A 16,998-nucleotide genomic window follows, 5' to 3' on the forward strand; every position below is an offset into this window, starting at 1 on the left:
GCCTCATTTTTATTTATTTATTAATGTCCCTGTTGCTGATCCTACTTGGAGCTGGCAGACCCAGATAAGCCTTAAAATCCTAACAGTTTGATCTTTGATAAATTAACTTTAAACTATTGGTTTTTTCCCCATTTCAGCCTTCCAAATAATGTTTTCAGCCAAAATAATGGATCACAGCAAGTAAGTTTGTCTAAGCTGTTTACTTAACATTTTTCTAAGTCTTTGCGTCAAAAGTAAACTAATCTCAAATGCAGTTGCCTTGACCTCAGAATTTAGAACCTGTAGTAAATGGAAAGTTGGATCATTTGGGTCTCTTGGCCATAAATGTTAAGCTAATATGAAAATTTACAAACCAAAGTAGAAAACCTTGTGTTCTCATTTTCAAGGCTTAAAAAAACCCAATGAAGGCAAAACTACATTTTTGCTTTGTATTTTGTCTTTCAAGAACTGGAGTGCAATGCCCGCCCTACCCTCAGTTACAGCAGTTCCTTCTGGGCCAGTCTTAGTTGAAATAGAAAATCTCCCACGGAGTCCCGGGACCAGCCAGCAAGACAAGAAATGGTGCGTCACTCTGGTCTCACTTTGCTCTGATTTGGAAATGATGAGTTATTGGTCATTTCACATACCTTTCCTGCAACTGATATTGTTCATATTTGTGTCTTCTAAGAAGAATATATTGTTGTGGGGGTCATAGATTGTTCTTTTCAGCCTAATTTGGATACTTTGTCAATTCATAATTTGCAGTCCCAGTGTTGCTGGGTAGCACCTTGCTATTGTGCACCCTCATTATGTGCTCCCGCAGTGAAGTGAGTTGAATGACTTGTCCTTCAACCAGGATTGTGCTCTAAGTTCTGGCCAGATGAGAAAAGCCATACTTTTCATTACTGCAGGCTTTTCTTCAAAAAAAATTATAAAACCACCAAGCTTCACAGCTGCAGGTTTGTTTTTTGCAGTGACCAGGAGGGGTTCACTTAAGAAAATGGAAAAGGTTGCAAATAAGAGCTTATATTTCATTTAAATTCCTTTTCCTGATGGTCCAGGCTCTGGCTATCCATCAAGATAAGACCATATTACTTAGCTTTCAGCCCCATTCTGGCTCAAAAATACTTTTTGCTTCAAAGGGGACAATTTAATTTTGGAGAAAAACTTTTAATTCTCTCAGACACTTTGAAAAACTGCAGGATTACAATGCAGTAGACTTAAAATTTATCTTAGGCTGTTCCATCCATGCAGTGAACCTTTGACATGTGATCATAATCTGATTTGTTTTGCTTTTGTACAACTTATTTATTTGATCTCATTTAATTTGTATGCTATTTAATTGTAAAGAAACATACTTCGAAGTGGTTATAACAGTGATACAGCAAGTATCGCTAATTTGTGGTCCTAATTGTTCAGATGTATTTGTCTTTTATGCAAACTTAGCTAATTGTATCTGTTGACTTAAAAATGCTCTTGACTTTGGCTTTATATCTTGAAGCTGTTCTGAGCTATGATCAAAAACATAATCAAAAGGTGCTTTCTCTTTTCTCTTGCCCTTGATTTATCCAGTGTCTGAAATTGGAGGTTTTTCTCTTGAGCTCTTGGTTGCTCTGTCAGTTTCTTCCTTCCCACTGGTGGTGATTGTAAGGTGGTGATACTTTATTTTTTAAATTCTGTTTTGCCTTATTGGTATGATGGCCTGTCTTGCATAAGCTCAGTATAACTGCTGTGCACATGCTTTTTGGTAACATTCTTGTGTGTGGTCTTTAGACTCCAGCTCCAAACAGCTCTGACTATGCTTTAACAGCCTTCTAGCGATTTATCAAGGAGTTGCTGCTTCTAGGAATATAAATGGTGTATTTAGAAATGTGCACAGCAGTGATTGTGCTGTGAATTGCAGAATTTGGAAAACTTCAATTTGCTCCCGTTCTCCTTCTAAAATGGGTGGGGAGCTGTGGACCTCCAGATGATGTTAAACTCCAAATCCCATTTCCCCAAACTGTTACAGTCAGTGATCAGGGATGGTGGGAGTTGCAGTCCAGCATCATATTGCTCGAGAGGTTTTCCCTTTTTTATACCAAGTACAATTGCGAAGAAAAGTAAGTGTGTGGTAACTTCAATTAAGGCTATTGCTACATGTAGTTCTCTTCATTAATATTAATTAAAATTTCAAAGTGTGTATAATCACATATAGTATATACAACATCTCTTCCACTGAGAGAAATTGCCAATTTGGCTTCCCACCACAAGAGCCTGCTGTAAAATAGGCATATATGAGTCAATAGGGCGGTCAGATACAAAAGACAGCAGAGTGCCTGCACTTTTAATAGCTGTGTAAAAGAAGGAATTAATTATAGCAGGTACAGTTGGTTGCCCTAGATATACATATGGGCTACACACTCTTATACCACTGCTATGTAAAAAAGGACCATTTTGGAAGTACGGTAGCTGTTACGAGCTACAGAAACCTTAATAGATAAGAAAGGGTTGTTTTTCACCATAGTTCCTGTTCCACCCACCCCTGGATATTATAGCTTTTCCATCCATGTGTTGCAGTGGTCTATTCCAGACCTTAGTGGCACAAGGAGAACTTTTCAACTGTAGCAGACGTGCATGTTCGATATAACTTGTCACACAACCTGTCTGTTTATCCTCGCCCTGTGTGCCTATACTGGCTCTGGGCGCTTGGAGGAAAACATGGACCATGTGTTCAGAACTTCAGGTGTAAGTTCGCTTCAGCAGTAGCCCAGTATGTGATACGGGCAGTATATTGAGTAGATCCTACATCACCTTGGGATTTTATGGGGAAATCTGCATTCTTCCATTTCAGAATTAAATATTCATCAAGCAGCCTACATTTTTGTTATTCTGCATGGTACGGCCCAGTTCACAGATGATGTTAAAACATTAGTTTAATGCAAACATTAAATGCTCATTTTTGGCTTACTCCTCATAGTAAGCCACCAGTGATGGTTCTTGCACAGCACTAAGCCAACATCTGGTTTTGTTTAATGGTGGAACAGCACAGCAGCAGTGGGAGAGGAGTAAAATGGACACTCATGAAAATCCTGTCCCAGTATGCTGCTTGTTCACATTAAACAGGTGTTTGTTTCTAACTATGATTTAATGTTATACATGAACTCGGCATGTATGTATGCATTTTAACAGGTTGTGCTGCTATTCTCAGGGGTCAGGGGAAGGGGAAGCAGTAAAGAATTGTTTGGAGCTGTATGGTCAGTCAAGTGTGTTGCGTTCAGTCTGAAGTTTGGAATGAGATTAAGCTGGATGCATTGATGGAATGTGTGTCTCTGCTTGGAGGAGAGCGACTTGAATGTCTCGATGCTGCCTATGGGGCTTTCCTGCATCAACCTCTTATCCCTTTTAATTGGTCTGGTCCCACAGCTTGGCTTTGGTCTTGCTCCTTTCACTTCATCAGCCTTCTTTAGAGAATTTTTATTTAAGCTCAAAATTGTTAGAACTATGGTGCATTGAACTTCTTAATTTGGTAAAGGATCTGAACATTTTTAAAGGAATGGTTCTTTACATGTATGGAAACGTGGCTGTGTTTCATTATGTCATTTTTAGACATAATTTGAGCTGCAGTGCTGACAGTGCCACTCAAAAGGATAAACAATGCAACACCATTCAGAGAGTTTACTATGAGTTCACATTTTTTTATTGAGGAGCTTCCTAATCTATTGATTGTGAAGACAAGGATATTCAGTGTAAACTCCAAAGTTAGGTTTGCACTTAGGTTTTACAGGATTGTCAAAGTTAATTCCTGATCATAAGGCACTATTGAAATCTTGCTCTGTGTTTAAGGGGCGAATGAGCAGCCTGTGTCTTCTCAAATTCACATTCAATTTTAAACATGTTTGTTGCTGCCTTGATAGTGGAACAGAGCAGATGTGGGGCTAGGATGTCAGGTGCTGGTGATCCATCTTCAGGGATTACCAGCTCCCATGAGAACAAAGAATAGGGCCATCTTGAGCAGACCTGCCCAGATGTTCCAAGTTCCACTCCTACCCTCCATTAGGCTGATAGACATTAGTCTAGGCTAGCAGTGTGAACACCTGTAGGGCCTTGTGTAGCTGTACATACAAAGACTTCCACAAACTCTGGAACCCTGAAATTTATTGCTGGCAGCCATTATGATGAGCTGTTCATAAAATAAAGGTGGTGTTTGAATTCATACGGCAATGAACCAGATCCTCAACATAAGAAACAGGAGTTGATTTGATTTGAAATTGCTTCTAAAGAAGGCTTCTTTGCAATAGGCTTGGTATCTTGCATGCTTTTCAAATCTCCTTTACTCTGATGTGCATATTCTTCCTGCGATGCTGCTTGATTGCATAGTGATGCGATTTTAGTGGAACATTACAACAGACAGAACTGTCATACTGTATTTTCCAAAATGGAAAAGTTGATCAGTAGCAGTCTCACAACCATACTGATAGGCTTTCCCCCAGTCTTCATTGGATAGTTGTTGTACTGTCAGTAGAACTACAGGCTTTAGGGCACAAGCTTTGAATATGGTTAAATATTCAGCGCACACATATACATGCGTACACCCACACACTCCAGAAACCAGCCAAAGACTATCAGATACTCAAACTAGCTAAGAAAAAAACCCTGAGAAAACTCCCCTCGTGTATACAGTAGCACCAAAAGTGGCATGGTACTGTTGAAAATAATAGTTATGACTGTTACTAATTATTAGATTGAAGGATTTACGAATTCTAAAAGTCTCGTTCAGTTGAGTTGCCTTCCTTAGCTGGCTTTGGCAGCAACACTCAATTCAATCAAGTGTTCTGATCAAATTTAGTAGGAGTAAGTGTGGGAGACAGGAAGCCAAGCAAAGGTTTTTACTAATCTCCTGCATTCTTAGGCAGTTTCCTGGTCAAAACCCCCACAGGCATTATAGTTATCTTTTGCTGTCATCCAAAATGGGCCTTCCTAAGTTTTCTTTGAACACACTAAGCTTTTGGGAAGTGCTTCATTCCATTTTAAAATCAGTGGTTATGCCAATAGGTAGGTGTATAAGTTCAGATCTATAGATGCATTAATGCAGTTAATTTTAAAATACTTATTATTAGGAAATTTGGAATTCAGAACATAAAAGAATGTGATTCTGAATCCAGCTAAAAAGCAAACTTCCTTGATGTGTAATATTAAGGAACCAAGTGTCCAAGATATCTTCAATATGGAGCAACTCCAGCTATGCTCATAGGCATTAATTAGCAGTAGAGCGGAGGAGAAAAAACTAGCCCTTCCTCTTTCTGAAGCGCTAAAGATTTTCTGTCATAACAAGATGGTTTTCCAAGACCATGCATTAATCAGAACTGGGCAAGTCCAGGACAGCTTCATTCATTAACACACTGTGTCTGCGTTAATGTTGAAAATTGTGCATATCTAAGAAGATTGATTTTGCAATTTCCTAAAATGAAATTTGGGCACAGAAAAAATGGCAGAAACCATGCCAAGCAAGCAGGATCCAGATCAGTTAATTCTGAATAACATGTGCATGAAATACTCTTGTTTTTCCCTGGCCATGTTCGCATGCCATGTTAAACCATGGTTTAAGCATTATTTGGATAAGCCTTCCTGAGCTCAGAGCGTCAGGCTTCTGCATTTTCCCCCTCCCCTCACTTGTGCAACAAGGATGAGGACTTCTGCTGTGTTATCTTTGCTGTTTACCATTGCATATGAACCAGAGGTCCTGGTTTAAAACAAACAATACAGCAATTAGTTACACACGCAAACTTCGTAATCCATGGTTTGAAGTTGACTTGTTCAGAAACTAGTCATGCGAACTGGGCCACAGTGTTTATGGTGAGCTTCTTCATCATTCTTCTTTGCTTCAGACTCAAAAACTATTTTCTGATACGTCAAAGTAGTTCTGTTAAGAATAGTATGTTTGTCCTAAATGTTTAACAGTGTCATTTAAATCCTTTAACGCTGCTGTGCCTATCAGGTATTTTGCTTAAAGAAGGAATATAGTGTTAAGCCTGCACATTTAGGCAAATCTATAGCCATTCATATTATAGTAAGCCATGATAAGCCAGTGGGCTGGATAGGTATCTGCATTCATTTCTAATTTCATTTTCTGTATGGAGTAGATGCCATATGAAAAAGTGGGGGAGTATTCAAATTAACTGTTGCATTGGTCACCCTGAAACCAGCATGACGTCGTAGCAGCGGTGGAGGGTTTGACTTGACAGTCCACAGTTTCATTTCATTAAACCACGCGTTGTGCTTGCTGCTAAACAAGTTTGTTCTTGCTAGTCTGCCACTTCCTCAGCTACCTCTTGCTCCTTCCATTCTCTCTCCTCATTTGTGTCTAGATACTAACTGTGCCTCATCCCATTCCCCAAACCAATCCAGGCCCCATGATGCTGGTGACTGCTGTCAACGTGGTGGAAGTGCATGGAACGCGTGGTCCCCACCCTCGGCCCACTCAGTGGATAGACACCACTACCGTGACTTTGTCCGTGACCGCAATGTGAAGAATGCAGGAATATACAGACAGGCTTTGGGTTCTGGTGTCCAAACCTCTGTGACTGACCTGTAGGACTTTTGACCTTTAGGAAGCCTTGATTGTTCCCCGTGACACCCTGGAACTTTGAAGGACAGGAGAAGACATCTTTTAAAAATAATTAACCTATGAAACACCTGAATATGAAGGAATAGCTTTCTAGGTATTTCTCTTTCCACTTAAGAGAAAATACCTTAAGTTTTTTCTTAGTGGAAGAAAGGTTTAAATAGCTTCCTTGGTTGTAACAAAGCTGCATATTCTAACCATAGAAACTATATTTTGTTCTCAAAGCGTTTCAAGTAAGCTACCATGAGTGGTTTAATTATGCTTGACATGATCTTTTAACTGTTTTATATTTTTAAAAAATAGAGGAGATGGCAACTGACAGGTGAAGGCTGCTCCTTTTTAGTTCTTCTGCACTTTTAATAATGTGCCTAATTGGATATTAAATAGAATTATACTTTTGATATTAAAAATAAAAGCTTTTAAGGAAACCTGAAGGACCTCTAAGTAGGTTGTCTGAGAGTGCCTTTCTGAGATGTTTTGCTTGAATGCAAAAACCTGTTCAATTGTGTCTTCTGGAAAAGCATGTCGGCTTGCCAGTATCCTTATTGTTGTGACCAGTTCAGGTTGTATGATGTAGCTGCATGTGACCAGTTTTCTTCTGCTTCAAAAATGCTAGTTCAACAATGCAGTAACAGCAAAAACTAAGAGGTGCCTCCCTGCAATCTCAGGGGCTGAGAATCATGAGCCATTTACATCTCCTTCATTCCTCCCTTATCTTCTTTGGGAGAAAATTTGTTCTGCAGCCTTCCCAGCTTCCCACATGTCAGTTTGAAGTCCATGACATTAGATAATTCATCCCTTAGAGCTTTTTCTAATTTGAAGGCACAGGCATCTAGGAGGCTGCAGAGCACTGGAAAAATGTTTACTGTAAAGAAAAACACAGAAAACTAAAGCCAACTTGCAACAATAAGCTAAGTTCAATCCTGCCCCAACAAAATTCTAAAGAAAACAGAAGCCTCTTTTGCAAGGAAAGAAAAATTAGGAGGGCACAGATGTTGGCACAGCTCTACTTTACACTGCATAGATGCAATGTTAAACCACCTAGAAGGGTTGTAGAGGGTTTATTTGTAGTCACTCCATTGAAATGTCAGGTGATGCATAGCAATGATTGCTATGGATTAGAGAAGCTTGGAGTTAAACAATAACAAAGCTTAATAACAAAAAGTTGAAAAATAACCAGCTTTATCAAGCTGCACTTCCTTTGTGGTTATTTGCTATATATGACGGGTGTTGTAAGTCACTTAAAGATAAATAAACGTTAAAAGGAGTCCAGGGCATCTAAGCCAAGTCAGTTACTAGCCTCACTTTTTGCCAGCCCCTAGAGGTATCAAAAGACTTAAAAAGAGGCTCATGCTGCCCTGAGCACAGGGCAGGGTTGGATTAGACAAAGGTGTCCCTCTCCCAAATCCTGCTACCCTCTGCCCTCAGTGTTACACTGCCTGTGCGGAGCTCCCTCTTCCATTTTGTTAGGGGGATCTCTACTTATGGAAGCCCACAGACAATCCCTAAATGGAGCATTCCAGGAAGGGGGCTGAGCTGACCCAAAATCTTCTGGATCTCAGTATGGGCGGCCCGCTGCGATCACTTGATGCTTTTGCCTGCCTTCTGCCCAGGCCAGTTTAAGCGATGTGGCTGTGTACACACTTGCAAACTGCTCATCATTATGATTGGAAGAGGGAGACATTGTGAAACATAGGAACCTTAGAGGCTACAACACATCATTTCCCCATCCTGAATGGAAGCCTGCGCACACAGCACAGAATACTTTCTCAACATTTGTTAAGTAGGGTGCATTCTAAACATACTGTACCTCCCAAGTCTTAAAAACCCACTGGCAGCCATCTCTTTGGCGCATACCTCTTTGTATGTGTGGATCCGGGCACTAATTCAATCATGGTATTAGAAATGTAGTAGAAAAATCACACCTCGTTTTATTTCCTAATATCAGCCAGCCATGGTGGACATGATGAAAAGCAGATAATGTGGTCAGAAGTTCCCTCTCTCACACACACCATTATGGTTAGCATAGTACTTTTTGTATCTTTGCCGGCTGCAGGATGTTCTCCTCCCTGTTAACTATACTGTGCATTCTCTTGCGGGGAGAGTGCACTATAGTTCGGGAACCACAGCACTACAAGGTAATGTATTAATCTCCATTTTGTGAAAATCAACAAATGAAATGAAGTTGAGAACCAGTGAAATCAATAAAGCTGCCTAACTTCTTAGATTGTTTTCTATGGGAGAGCAGCAGTTCTCTTCATCACAGAAGATAACTTCTTTCCCATTCCACCCTCTGGGTCTCCTCCCTCCCTACTCCCCACCTACATAAAATGTGGCTGAGATCTGCAAGTTATCCACCCCAGAATTGCACAAAGCTTTGGTGAGAATTGCACTAGAGATTTGGGTTGGGATGTCATCAGTATTCTGATGACACTTAGCTGCATCTTTTGTTTACATGTTTTGATTCCAGAACAGTGGTGTTTCTGAAAATAGTGATTAGTGTCAGAACTAAAGTGGATGGGGGCAACCAAACTTAAACCAGACATGATAGCAGTCCTGTTACTTAGAGGGTTTGGAATCATACAGAGTAAGCTGCTCTGGATAATGTTCCAGTCTCTTAGAGATCAGGATCACAAGTTGCATTTGCTTCTGGATGTCCCAAGTGGTGGGAGTGCTTTTTATCAGCTTTAGTTTGTATACCAGCAATTACTGATTTTTGCAAGTCCTTTGCCCACAGATTGTAGGCCATGTATAGTCTCTGTGCTATAAAAAAAGTGGAGAAATTGGGTGGGTGGGACATACAGATGATTTATGCATAATGATCTACACCAGGTGAGTGGATCTGACATTTGCTGCTGCACTGCAACATGCTCAGGCAAACTGGGTCAAGCAACCATTAAAAATAAAAGTTAAGATGGCAGAGATGCCCACCCCTTCCAGTGCATAACCACGTCCATTTTCTTTTCCCACCTTCTGCAGGTTGGAGAATGAGCTTCTGAAATAGGAACCTTCTGTACTTTTGGGCCTCCCATAAGATTTAAAACCCTGGATAATGAAAGTTCTAAGTCATGGGGGGAAACTCCATGAGTACAGGATCTCCCTGCTTTAAACGTTTGCCCTCATGCACCAGAGGGCATAGAGACAGATGGTAGGGAACCTTTGGCCCTCCAGACATTGCTGAACTGCAAGCATGACCAATGACCACAGGTGGTGGCAGCTGGTAGTTCAGGAACATCTGAAGAGCCAAAGGTTCCCCACACCAGGGGGTAGAGATTTGAGCTTTTCCTTGCTCTCCTTAGGTGTTTGTCATATGAAGAAACTGAACAGCCAAATAGAGTCAGTGAAGAAGGTTTTTCTTTGATACATGGTAACTTCATGAGATGATCATCATGAAATGTAATCAAAGGTTGCAGTTTTCCCAGTCTAGGTTGGGGAGGGTATTATAGCAAGGGTGGTGCTTAATCGTGTGTATTTGGGAAGGGTGCTGCAGGAAAATGGAAGTGAAAGATGTTACCGTAATAATTATTGTGACATGAAGAGTAAAAGAGAAGTGCTGTGTACTAAAGATTGTAAGTAGGATGAACAGAGTGAACAGAACACTTCCATTCTATTGCTTCTTAGAATTGTTGTTGTTGACATCAGTCTATCTTGAAAGACAATGGAGCGCACATCTGGGGGCAAAGCCAAACCGCCAGAGAATCACAGCTGTGGCTGTGGCTGCAGTAACTCGTAACTACTGCCTCCCACATTGTTTTTGCTGTGTTAGCAGCACCAAAGTGACCTCTCCAGGGTGCAAGCGTATGGACGTCTTGGGATAACATACATTACATAAGATTGCCATCTGTATCCAGATCTTTTAAAAGCAACTGTGAAAAAGCATCTGCATTATTAGCATGCCAGCTTCATTGCAGATCAGGAAAAGCACACACCAGTGGTTGCCAAATTTGTGTGCTTTGTTTAAAAATGCAAATAATCACTTGCTTAGGTGTTCGTGGTTTGCCTAACAGGAAAAGGTGGGTACCACAAGATGGTTCACATTCTAGAAAATAATTGTATAATATCTGAGAGGGTCTCAATCATAGATAGCACGGTGTTATGATATTTATTTAAAGGATTATGCTCTGCCTTGAGCAAAAAGCCCTCAAGGTAGCTTACATAAATCTTTAAAAGCATATGCAAATGCTTGACCAATCCATACACTTTGTGGGTTTTTTATTTTTTAGTGCTGGGTAGGAGCTTAAGGAGCCCTGCAGTTGTGCTTGCATAGCACACAGCAGAAGGAGGGAACCTTTTTCAGCTTGAACACCACATTTCCTTGTTGGCAACTTTGGGGGGGGGGCTGCATGGTGGATGGGGCAGAGCCATAGGTGAATGGATATGACCCTTCTCTTTTCTAGTCATGCATAATTCAGAGGTTTCTGAGCACTCATCTCTCTATCCAGGCAAGTAAGAGGCATCGTCTCAGTTCAAGGACTTCATTCCAGCAAAGCAAAAGGACTTAGGGAGGGCCTAGATCAAAAACGGTGTGGGTTGTCCTGAGGGCTGCATCAAGAGGCTCCTAGGCCTAAAGTTCCCCACCCTTGCTGCAGAAACTTGCTTTGAATTGTTTGTGCCTAAAACCTTGTTTCCTTATCATATCCCATGTAGTGTGCCCCTGATCGTTGATTTACTGGATAACAAGGAATTGTTGGAAACTTGTATTGACAATACTACTGATTTTCCTCCTGCCGGAGGGTCAGCTGAAGCTTTGGAACAAACAGGGCTTGGCTTCACTCCTCTTGGCACAAAGGAGCAACCCTCCGACAAGGCGGATCCTCTTGGTAAGGAAATGCCTGGTAGAATGGGAGTTACTGGGACATTTAAAATACCTGCTTACTTGTCTGTGATACTGCAAAGTATCTGATGTGTATCTGGAAAGTATCTGGAACGCTTTAACGTTCAACAAGAATTGTGATCCTTCCTAACCTCCCAACAGACCGCAGTTCTTAACAAAACAGGATTTCCAGATGCTTCCAGCTGGTGCATATGCAATAATAAGTATGGTTGCACAGACGATGTTAAAAAAAACAGATAAATTACAGGAAAGTGTAATCCTGGTTTTAATAATTGACATAAATGACAAAAGATTTTCAGAGCACCATTCCAGTCTTAGGTTGACTTATATCCTATCTCTATTTGAGCAGGTGAGGATGCATCATTGAAATTCAAGCGGCTGGAAGCAGAACTCAACCCTTTGCTGGTTTCCCAGTCCAACATAAACATCAATAAACAGGTACTGAGTGTTCATTCCTCCCAAAGTTACTGAGTGTAAAGTTTAGGTTTCAGTGAAATTTGTTACTTTCCTGCTCTTTAGCCCTGCCTATATTCTGTTTTTGGAAAACCCTTGTAAAAGCTGACTAGATGCATGTGTGAATATGATAGAAATTCTCTGGGATCTTCCTGAATAACCTAGACTGGTTTACAGTCTGAGAGGTAGCAGTTGGCACCATATCTTGTTGGGAATACAGCTCCTTTAATTGAGAACAGATTTCCTCCTAAGACAGACAGCTTCTTGCAGGACAATTTCAGCCCCAAGGAGTCTCCATGCTAGTGCATGAGAGAAACTCCAGGTTACTGGCTCCCTGACCAAACAGAAGAACCAAGTGCATTTCCATGAGTGATGTGGAGCTGAACATCTGCTCCCACTCTGAGGCCCAGGTCATGTTCTCTAAAATAATTCACATGCTACAATCCGTCTTAGCAGCATCAAGGAAATACAGTGGTGCCCCGCAAGACGGATGCCTCACAAGACAGAAAACTCGCTAGACGAAAGAGTTTTCCGTTTTGGAGGTGCTTCGCAAAACGAATTTCCTATGGGCTTGCTTCGCAAGACGACAATGTCTTGCGAGTTCCTCCTGGTTTTTTTTTCCTCCCCCCCCCCTTTTGCTAAGCCACTTATCAGCTGATCCGATCAGCAGATAAGCCGCTAATAGCGCTAATCCGCTAATCCATCAATGGGCTTGCTTCGCAAGACGAAAAAACCGCTAGACGAAGAGAATCACAGAATGGATTCTTTTCGTCTTGCGAGGCACCACTGTACTGTATGCGCTGACAAGGTCCACTAGATGCCAGCAATTCATGGGAACACAGGGGATATTTTTTCGTTCCCTGTGCTCATGCAAATCACCATCAGAAACTTTGGGGGTTTCAGCAATGCACAACACACTTTTTTCTTTTGCCTGGTTTGGTGGGGATTTTGGTGCTTTAAGTCTACAAACAAGCATGTTAGTGTGACCCTTGTCATCCAGCTGCATGCATACCTTCTGCAACCAACAAACAGATTATATCAATGGGGGAGAGGGAAACTAACATCATATTCCTCCTCCACTGTTCTTGGAATCAACTCCAGCACAGAATCTTCTTTCTTCTAGCTAGCAGTGATAATGAAGGAAAGCCTGTGACTAGTTACTCCTCCATCATTCCTAGATCTAGCTAAAACTCAACAACAGCAGACAGAATCCTGCATGGCCTTCTAATCATTTAATTGCTGTGAGACCACCGTGGGAGCCAATTTTTGGTTGAAAAGCAGGATGAAAAGCCAATAATGGGTCTTTTTTGCTCGCTCTTTAGTTGGCAGGAGTAGCAGAGCATTGTAGCTTACTGAGAGTATTGAGGAACATGCAGGTCCTCGTGGTTGTTTCTGTTTTCTGGCCTATGTTGAAGCACCTCACAAGGAAAAAGTAGTTACTTCTGAATGCTCACGTTTTCCTCAATGGCTTTCATCTGCCTTGTGCACAGTTCATGGCTAGTGTATTATAAAGATTACACAGTCTGTAAGAAGATTAGCCTTGGGGTTCTTTTCTGATGGCTCTTCCTCATAAACAGAAGTAAACACACTCAATCCTGATCAGTGTCTAAGTCTGTTTTTTATTGTGCTTCAGCTTTAAAAAATGAAGAAAACAAGACCTCAAGTGATTAAGGAAATGAAGGCGTCTCAAACGATAATTAAACTAAAAATATGCGGACCCCCATGAGTATAGGTTATTTGTTCAACTTATGTATTCAGTTTATATTAACAAACAAATGCCATATGAATAGAACTAATGATTTTGTGCATGTTGGTACTTGCATAAACTAGGTTCTGTGTAAGGGAGTCTTACACTGTGATTTAAAAGTGTGGAGGGTTATAGCTGCCTTTGCATAACTGATGTGTGGATTTTTCAATATCAGACTATCCTATGCAGGGAACCCTTAAATCCAGAACAGATCACCATGTAGTTAACCTGTTTTGTTACCATTAAATGGATTCTTTTAAGAGTGCCAAGTTATGTTTTCTTTTCCTCAGTGAAGGTGCAACTCATTTAAGCTTTATAAATCATCATTTCCTTTGCACCCAGAAGCACAAAGTAACACAGGGAACCCTGTGTTACTCGCTGCCGTTTCAAATGCTTACAAAATTGTGAATTTAATGCTCATATACAATAATGCAGATGTGGCCTAACTTAATTGTAGCTTTTAAACTTTTTAGAAAAGTTTTTTGCAGAAATGCTTGTATGTTTTATTTCATTTTGTACCTTTTTCCATAGGCTGGGGGTGGCTCCACAGCCATTTGTAGCGTCTGTCCCTCACTGCTCAACTTATTTCCTTCCCACACTAACCTTAACCCTCCTTATGTACAAAATATTCATATAGCAAATAAGCAATTGTACCCGAGGGCTAAAACTTGCTAATTTTCTGGACTTCTCAAAATGGTTTAATATTTTACTATTACTTATGATAGCATAATGTAGGGATAATGCTGAAGTCTTGTGGGAGGACAGACCTTCCAACAAGCTCAGCAACAAGATGAGAACCACAAACCATTGGCTCTCTATTTAGCTGTAGAGGTTTTATTTCACTGCAGTGGGTCCCATAACTTCCCCCCAAATGGCATTCTGAAATACCTTCAGATTCCTTTCATAAACTGATGATGCAAATAGTTTAAAATTCAGTTTGCCAGCATTTATTTTCTTGCGTTAGGACGGCAGTGAAATATTTTGTTGGAAAATAATCTCCCTGTTTCATGTTTGAAACTGTAGTATGAATGGCCCTATTCTTACAAGAGAGTTGCTGTTGTTTTTGGCAACTTGCTGGACTGGAAGCTTGCAAGGTTGGCAGTGCCAAGATCTAGACAATCGTGCTGGCACTGAAGGGAGCAATTAATTTCTAAATGCACAGGCATTCCAGTTTCTTGAGTTTCTGGAATGCAGGGAACAATGCAAATAAAACTTCATTAGTGATTTTTTAAAAATTGGTATTTTGTAAGATAGATACTGAGCAGTAGGTGGAAAAAAGTGGCTTGAAAACATGACTAAACTCCATAAACACACCCACAGCTGGAGAAGCACATCAGAACGACTCTGCTGCTGCTGGGACCAAGTCAGCTCTTCTGAGTCCTGCTTTCTCTCTGGAACCCTTTGTGGATGAGTTCACTTTTAAGGGCATTCTACAGGGGAGGGGGTAATTGTTCTATCGAAATTCAACTCTTGGAAGATTAAATACAACAGCAGACAGATTAAATAATCTGGACTTTGCTCAGCAACCATTGTCTCTACAAATCACTATAATTCTGCTTGGAAGGCAGAAAGAAACCAGAGAGGCAAAAATAATATTGCCTCTCCCCATTTGGACATCAACAAGGAAGAGGAAGGAGAAGAGGAGGGAGCTCATTTGGATAAAATAGTATCTTAACAGGAAATGGATTTTTAATGTGGAGGTAAAATTGGAAAATTACTTTTTGCTACAAGCATTTACAAAGTTTATGGGAATCAAAAATTTCCCCCCTGACCCTGGCCCCAGTACCTTTTATTTTGTTTATTTATCAATACTTTATCCCACCTTTGCTCCCAAGGAGCTCAAGGCAGCATATACAGTTCTTTCTCCCTATTTTATCCGCACAACAACCCTTAGGTAGGTTAGCCTGAGAGACTGTGACTGGCCCAAGATCACCCAGTGAGTTTCATGGCTGAGAAAGGATTTAACCCTGGTCTCCCAGGTTCAACACTCTAACCACTATACCATACTCACTCTCTGTGTTTCCCTTTTTATCCCAGTTGTATACCTACACTAATAAGCATGTGTTAATGAGCATGTGCCCCTCCGGTTTGGCTCTGGTTTCTTAATACAGTGTGTGTTCCAAAACATTAGCAAGCAGACCTTGTTCCTAGTCAGAGCTTTTGCAAAATGCTCCAAATTGTATATACTGCTTTTGAAACCACACATCTCTGATTGCACAGGATTTTCTCCAGTATACTGTATTCAGTCCTGCTTGTCTGTTTGAAGCTTAATTATTTACAGGTTCTGGTTTTGTGACCCCCGTTTGTGTGTCCTCTATGCTGCTCCCGGTGGCTATTAATCTACCTAGATTCTCCCTAGAGAGATGCTGCTAATTAATGCACCTCTGTCACTTTGTAGCAGGAGGTGGTGAAGCTGACAGAGAAATGTCTCAACAATGCCATTGAGAGCCCAGTGAGTGCCTCTGTACGGCTGCCTCCAGACATCAAGAGCAACATTCTGAAGGCCCAGGCCGAGGCAGTGAACAAGGTAAGTGTTGTAATCCAAGCATTTGCCATTGTGATCAGTAAATGCACATTTCTGCAGTATTTTCTTTGAGTTACTTAGATCTTGCTAATATTCCTTGTGCCTGGTATGCAGATATTTTTTGTGGCTCCAGTTTTTGGAAGGCTAAGAAAATCCTGAGGGTGAAACTAATCTCTGTCGTCTTGCGCCCTCCCACTTTCTGTCTGTGGCTCTCATAGAATATTGATGAGCAGAGCTTTCCATTGCAGATGGCATGCAAACCTTTTTCTCAGCAAGTGGTGGCTTTTTTTTTTTTATTTAGCATGAGAGAACCGTCCTTTGGCCCCTCACACCTTTCCACATGGTAGTGTAGAATTTTTCTTCTTTGCTGCTCCCCTCCATTCTAAAAGTCTTGCAAAATCTGCAAGTTGGAAGATTTGTTCTTGCTCATTCTTCTTATTTTCCCTCTTGATAAAAAATACCCTCGCAGAATAAAATGTCTATCTGATCTATAGGCTTCACCTGACCGTACTTTGCTTTGGGGCAGAAAGATGTAATTACTGATAACAAAAAGAGCTGTGGAATACCTTTCTTTCTTTATTAAATAAACATTTTGACTGGAGTCGATGATGCGCATTTGCTGTAGTTACAATGTTAAATGTTAAAATAGTTTCCTGAAAATCTGATGGTTCAAGCTCTCTGTCCCCTTGTCATAATTGGACCTTATAAGTCACAGATGCTGCCACATAAAAAGTTGCTGCATTCTCTAATTCTCATTTCCAAAGCTTTAATATTCCAAAGTTTAATATTACTCAGGAAATTATATTTAACAGGCACACTGTAGGATTCAGAGCCCAACTTGACTTTCAGATCACAAG

The 16,998-nt window shown here is 40.8% G+C and overlaps 1 protein-coding gene across 1 annotated transcript in view; it reads left to right on the top strand.

Moving 5' to 3' along the window:
* Positions 1-16,998, top strand: part of EPB41L5 (erythrocyte membrane protein band 4.1 like 5) — a 59,867-nt gene that overhangs the window by 27,356 nt on the left and 15,513 nt on the right. The window contains exons 15-19 of the mRNA XM_081206534.1: positions 138-180; positions 446-561; positions 11,231-11,403; positions 11,767-11,855; positions 16,016-16,144. Coding sequence (XP_081062660.1) covers positions 138-180; positions 446-561; positions 11,231-11,403; positions 11,767-11,855; positions 16,016-16,144 — 550 coding nt within the window. The remainder of the gene's footprint in view (positions 1-137; positions 181-445; positions 562-11,230; positions 11,404-11,766; positions 11,856-16,015; positions 16,145-16,998) is intronic.

This window comes from Podarcis bocagei (genome assembly GCF_964188305.1).
Source record: "Podarcis bocagei genome assembly, chromosome: 1".
Lineage (NCBI taxonomy): Eukaryota > Metazoa > Chordata > Lepidosauria > Squamata > Lacertidae > Podarcis > Podarcis bocagei.